At 43.0% G+C, this 6937-nt stretch overlaps 1 protein-coding gene across 4 annotated transcripts in view; it reads left to right on the forward strand.

Moving 5' to 3' along the window:
- The window catches only part of LOC119169632 (uncharacterized), a 128213-nt gene that overhangs the window by 116670 nt on the left and 4606 nt on the right, over window positions 1-6937 (forward strand). For 3 of the 4 annotated variants that reach the window (XM_075887165.1, XM_075887166.1, XM_075887168.1), the window contains exons 22-25: window positions 1948-2295; window positions 3755-3920; window positions 4595-4727; window positions 5103-5195. In XM_075887165.1, coding sequence (XP_075743280.1) covers window positions 1948-2295; window positions 3755-3920; window positions 4595-4727; window positions 5103-5195 — 740 coding nt within the window. The remainder of the gene's footprint in view (window positions 1-1947; window positions 2296-3754; window positions 3921-4594; window positions 4728-5102; window positions 5196-6937) is intronic. The other variant, XM_075887167.1, reaches the window with a different exon arrangement.

Below are 6937 nucleotides of genomic sequence, written 5' to 3' on the forward strand. Positions count from 1 at the left end.
ATCACTCTATTTAATGTGCATTCATACATATTGGCAATAGTGTGCAGCTATGATGCATTTGTCGCCTCTTATTCCATGCTTCATTGCTAGCTCAATTTGTTTGCCGATTGCGGCTCAAATCAGCAAAACTAAAGTCAAGTTTTGCAGGTTTAGATGTTATAACTAATGCTGTATTCGGGTGGTCGCTCTGATACTCCGACTCGGAGTACGCCAATGCGCCGCTTCCCCCCTCTCCGAGCAAGAGTCACCGCTCCCCAACCGAACGCGTACCCGATTTTGGAGTAGCATGCGACCGTGGCGCCGCGGCGCGGCCAAAACGGCAACTGCAAACAGCCAGGCCGGCCCAGGTGTCTCAACAGACCTCGACACATTAATTTGATTTTCAGCTTACCTGCTCTTCAGAATAGTTGTGCACAACCTTGCGAACGTATTCCTGCACTTTGAATACTGGAAGTGGTTCGGCGAACTGTTCGGCGAACTTCGTTGCGTAAACGTGCGAGTCGTCGTCGTCTGAGCTGCTGACCTCCTCGGCGTCTACTTCGAGCTGCAGAAGTAGCGGAGACGGTTCCCCTACACTCAATAGGCGTCTCCGTTTCGACATGATGCGGAGAATAGCACGAGAAGCAAAATCGTCGAAACACTCCCACAACTAACCGCCGGTTAGGCCTCAGCGAACGCCACCGACTGGGCAGGCGAGCGGGGCGAGCCGCAGCGACCGGGGTGGTCACGTGACCCGATCGCCTCCAGATTTCGGCGGCACTCCAACTTGGGAGCCGGAGCAGTCGGAGGCGCTCGGAGTGGAGTACGACGCTCTGAGACGACCAACCGAACATACGTCTAGCGCTCGATTTCGACCACCCGAACACGGAGTCGCTTACCGGAGTGCTCTAGAGCGCTCTAAAACGACCACCCGAATACAGCATAAGGCATGATTATGAGGCATGCCATTGTGGGGGACTCTATACTGAATTCAGTTAACTGTAGTATTTCTTCAATAAACATATGCCTAAATATAAGCACGTGGGTGTCTTCTCATTTCACCCCCATTGAAATGCAGCTGTCGTGGCAGGGAATAAAACCTTCTTTCTTGTGCATATCGGCGCAACGCTGCAGCCCCTTAGCGACAGCAATCAGTGAAGTAGTCAGATACAAGGAACACTCGAAGAAAAAGAAAAATTAATGGACTTGGTATTTAGTAGTGCAATAAATATGTGAAGCCAACACACACAGTCAAACCAAGCAGATAGCATATCATATTATCAATTTTAAATCATTTGTCTGCATTAAGCAGGCAATTGATTTAAAAGCTCTTATGAGGAGTACACTTCAAAACGCTGAATGACACTTCAGGGTAAAACAGGTTGTTACCCTTCAGTGTGTTAAACAGGAAAACAAAGCGCACTAGTAGTAAAGAAAAATGACAGACCGCGAGCACGTCTTTTGAAGATTTAAATAAAAATTTTCACAAATATGATTGTTTTACATTGAATCATGATTATGCAAACAAAGTGTTTTCTCCTCACCAAAAAATACAGCGAAGTGCATTTAGGCAATGCAATCCAACCCAAGTATGCTCTTTTACAAGCTAGACTCAGCTTGTACAATTTAGATTTGGTAGAGCACAATTTGACTGAAGTGCACTCCACATAAGCACACTTAAATTGTCTGCTTGACATGCATGTAAGTGACCTTTCTTACGTGTAAAATATGCAACATGCTCAAAGCAACCACAAGGTCAGGAAAGATTCTTTAACTTTGAGACATGGTTGTTCAGCGCTTCAATTGACAGAGGAAAATAAAACGGGTTCATGATCTCTTTTTTTTTTTTTTTTTCTGTCGGTAGCGCATGGTGCTGGAAAGATGCCTAAGCATAAGGCAAATCGCATTTCGCAGTTGATGTAACAATTGCACAGAAAAATGTTTCCAATACACAAGTATTGCTCGCAGCAGACAAGTCTAACAACAGTGTACCAGACTCGCCGGACCTGTCCAAGGCAAAACAGCCGCTGGATGACCAGCCCTTGTTGGACCACTTGGCTGACACGGGCAGTGGACGGGTGTTTGTGGACGTGCAAGACAACAGTGCCCAGTGGGGCAAGCTGGGGGTGGTGCCCACTGCCCTGGTGCCACCCACGCAGCCTTCGCTCGAGCTGGGCTCTCTGGCAACAGTTGTGGAGACTGACCGTGTCCAGGACGCAGAGGTGAAGCGTGCTGATCACACGGACAACGGTGCCGACAGTATCGATGCACTGGCTTCCTCCCATCGTCGTTCTAAGGCCTTGAACGGCAGGAAAGGTCTGTGGAATCGTATATATCCATTGTACTGCTGGCTTTTTATTTTTTTGCATACATCTGGACACCTGAGTGGTGCATGTGTTACTGAAATTGTACTCGGAAACAATTATGCCAGTCATCTTTCATTATGTAATTTTTTTTTTGCTATTATCGAGTACATTGCTTGGTTGTGGAATGAAAACATACATCTGCTCTAGTGGCATATTTATTCTGGCACCATGTGAGGTAATCGTCTTCAAATCAATAATATCATCTGCCTGTGATCTGGAATTTACGCTGCTGCCTTTCTGTCTATCAACATTACATTATCTGTTTCATCACTCAGTGAGCTATCCTTGGCTTCCTGTCAAGTTTCTTTGCTTTCTAACAAATATTACACATAATGGTTATTATTTAGCTGGAAAATGCACCAATGCTTCCCTAAAGAAAACACTTGATACACATAAAGAAACAATTTCAACAGTACGACAACCTTGCACCAGCGTTGCGATTCGGTTTCACAAATAATGCTAGGACTTCAGTGACGTGCATATTGTGGGGTAGCCATTCCTAGTGACATTTTCATTGTTTTGGGCAATCAAGGAACATTGTCTTTAGTGGCAGCAATCATAGCATTGTTAGGGTATAGGAGACAGTTTTAAAAAAATCTTCAACCATTGCGGTTGCAGTTGTTTCATTGATTCCAGCATCAACTTCATATAAGTACAGACATTCAATAACACTGGACATTGCAATTGAAAACACTATGAGTGCAGTCTCCAACGTTAACTGCAGACTGTCGTCAATTCTCTTCAGGCTTTGTGCACACACTTTATTTTTGTCCCACATCATGAAAGTGTCACAGGATGCGAAAAGTATCTGCACGCACACAGATGAGACACTTGTGGTGAATGCTTCAGGCTGCTGGGCACAGCTGCACACGAAAGAGACAGTTATATTTCACATTTTTTAAGCTAAGCTGGTGTATTTCGTAAACATAAATGTAGCAAACTGTTACTGGATATTAGTAAATGTATTGGTGGTGGAATCTAAACTTCTATCGTGTGAGCTGTGTCATTTACATTTGGCTACAAAGGGCAGATTTATCTAAGGAGATTTATCTAACCCTAGCTAATGACGCCAGATGTACTAGGCATAGGTTGGTCAAGGTAGAGCTTCATGAGCAATGTATTTGCAATTGCAATGTTAGTAGGAGGATTCCATAGGCAACATGTGACAATACTATTCTTCAGTAAGGTTCTTAAAGCTAAAATATCACATGGGCAGCTTTTCTCGAAATAATAATAATAATAATAATAATAATAATAATAATAATAATAATAATAATAATAATAATAATAATAATAATAATAATAATAGCTGTGCATTATATTCCTTCTGTATACTTTTGCAGTAGTGTTTCTATTTTCTAATGCTAAAATGTCAGTAATCTGTACTGTGTGCATATATTCTGATCCAGGGGGTCACACAGTCGTTCAGTCACTTCGACTGCTTGAACTCAATGTGACACTTGGCCAGGAGTACTGCAACACTCTACAGTGTGTCCTGAGGTCTGGGCCTACGTTCAGCTACCTGGTGCCGCTGTCACGCTACATGCCACTGCAGTATGTTACTCTGCAGTTCAGGTACGTTGTAGATCCATTCACAACATTGAAAAGGAACATTAACTACCTGTAAGGTCACAATGCTTGTGCAAATGTCATTAAACAAGTGGAATTTTAACAAGTGTCAATCTGTGTGTTTTGACATGTGTCAAATCTTTGTGTGGCAGTGATTTGTCAATCTGCTGCAGTCTCCAGCACATGAGCAGAAAGGTAAAAGCTGGTATACCGAGTCAAAACACTGCTAAGACATGGACATGCGAGATCTGGCATGTTTGTGTGCTAAGCATTTCTGGGTGCAGGCATGTCCACACTAAGTGACTATGCGTGACACCATGCAAAATATTACCAACATGTCCTTGCCAATATCTGTTGCGTTCAGCCTACTGAATTTTTGTTTCCCTATATGTGCTGGATCAGTGCAAGACAACAGTGAGTCATGCCAGCCCTAGCCAATGACGCCAGATGTACTAGGCATGGGTTTGTCAACGTAGAGCTTCATGAGCAATGTATTTGCAAGTGTTAGCTACATACATAATCATAACAAGCATTGATAAGATGATTAACTACACAGGCAGATGTGAGTGGGAAAGAGAACTGGCTAGGATTGACCGACTTACTAGCAGCAAATGTATGCAACTTTACAATGCAAATGCATAGTTTACACACCTGACTGAATTTGTTTTTGTCTCGTACAGCCTTACAGGCCCACACAAAATGGCGAGCTGCAGCCCTCCAGAGAAGCAGATAGCCTGCCCAGCGCCACTGCCAGGTCTGGACACAAGGCCCATGGCTTCGTTTTTGCCTCAAGACAAGAACCACTGGGCAGAGGTGAGCTAGGCTTTCGAAATGCCTGCAGGATCTTGAATAGAGTAAAAGTGTGGAAAGCATTCAATTGAGCTATGAGTCTTCCTGAAGAATTGAAAGCATGACTAAAGGACTGAAGGTAGAGAACAAACACAGTTCAAGATGAAAGCAAAAGTGGAGATGGCAAAAGAACAAAAAAGAAAGCAAAACGCCGCATGAGACTGCGAGATGGTGCCACAAAATTTTTAATCTGCAATGCCTAAACAGAGTCGTTCGCGCCGTCGAGGCCGAAGCTCATCACAGCCGCTGCCAAGACAGCCACGAAATGAAAATATACATGTGCCTGCAGTCAAATCCTGCATCAGCGAGTATCGTGTCACTAATTTTTTTCATTTACAGGAAGCTTCACCATCTTGGAGAGTACCAATTGGACTTTTTCTGCAAAGCAGCTACAACTTCAGAATTCTCAAGCAAGGGGAGCATTTCGAACAGGTAAGTGACGCGTTTAAACAAAATGTATATGGTATTTAGCCATTCTGAGGATTTTAACTATCCCTGCTAAACAATGCCACCCCCCCCCCCCCCCCCCCAAAAAAAAAGTTCAGGGACTCAGCGCCGCCATCTGAGGCCACCAAGACCAAGCTGCCGGCCAAGTTCTAATAAAGTTTCCTCTCTCTCTCTTGACACTTCCAATCCAGTGACGTCTATGAAGTCATCGCAGATTTATTCTTTTACCTAAATACACGTGCTTTTAGGATATTCGTCAAAGACTTTTGCATAACAACTATTACGAGGCATGTAAATTCACATGGAAGTGGTGCCTTCATTCCTCCTTGTATAAGGGGCTACATCGGGAGTAGCAGAAATTTCTTGAGTGTGTCACTGTCACACAAGCACTTCTTGACAGCTTGCTAGCACAAGCTAGTGTCTATGGCATACTATACACACCATACAAAAAGAGTTTTGTTTCAGGCATGGCTAACAAGAAAACTTAATTCTAATGCACACAGTTTATGTTTAAAAGTAACAGGCTGCATTTCAAGAGAACGCATGTGCATGAGGAGGAGGCAGAAAGTTAGTTGGGCTTATGAGATTAAGACGCTTGTGGGTATGATGTGATCACAGCAAGCTCAAGACTGGGTTAGCAGGAGAAACATAGTCCCTGCCCTGCACTGGGCATAGTCTAGCTTCGATGGTTCTCAGTTGTGTCGGGGGCCCCTTGTGGACTGGTTGAAGTGATGGGGACCTCTTGGAAGGGGGAAAGGGGGTGCATAGGTAAATTAACACAACTGGAGCGTGAAACAATTGCCTTTTATTGCTACCAAAAACATCAAACGTGCCCCTTCATTTTCAGCAGTTCATCAATACGTGGCACAGTCGCTCCTAAACAGAGTTACATATATAAAATAATAAAAAAAAATGTAGAAAAAGCACGTGAGGGCGTCGCGTATCTGGGAAATGGCTTCGCCGCAAACCCCCATTTGAGAACCACTGGTCTAGCTCATGATGATGATGTTTTTAGAAAACTTTTCCTGTAAATGCTATCCTGCCTATCATCTCTGCATGCTGTGTATTAGCTATGAATCTTGACGTAGACTGTTTTCTGCTCATGTGCTTTTTCACAATTGTTCATCTAGTGGCTAAAATACATTCCTTGAAGTAAATTAGCATTATATGCTGTGGTCGATGCACACCTTTTTATCATAGCACTTTGGCTCAGATCTTAATCTTTTTTTCTCACATGAGCTTTGTGATATTAAACACACAATGTTGAACAGAACTTGTTCACTCTAAGAACCTGTGTTAACATAAAGCATTCGCTGCATAACATTCATGAGGAAATCTTAGGTTTCAGTTTCTTTTAAAAAGAAATGACATTGCAGTCTTATGTGCAAGACGTCAGCAAGTTTATAAATAATTTTACTTTCTTACAGTTGATAAATATTTTCAGAGATGTGATTGAAGAAATGCCTGGCGGAGGTCAATAACAAAAAAAAAATTAATTAAAAAGCTCTAGGAGAGTTTAGTGGTTGCAAAATTACACTGTGCGCGGAGAAGTGCTGGGCGGTATGACAATTTATGTTTTGATAGTTCGATGCCGTTCACATGCAGCTGTACGAATAACTGACCTAGGCATCCTTGTCGGCGCTTCGAATTTTATGAGAAACTTCTTGCAAAATTTTCCACCTGCATCTTTTCTTATGTTGTTCGCACATATCTATTTTGATTTGCAG

The sequence above is a fragment of the Rhipicephalus microplus genome, chromosome 2, assembly GCF_043290135.1.
Source record: "Rhipicephalus microplus isolate Deutch F79 chromosome 2, USDA_Rmic, whole genome shotgun sequence".
NCBI lineage: Eukaryota > Metazoa > Arthropoda > Arachnida > Ixodida > Ixodidae > Rhipicephalus > Rhipicephalus microplus.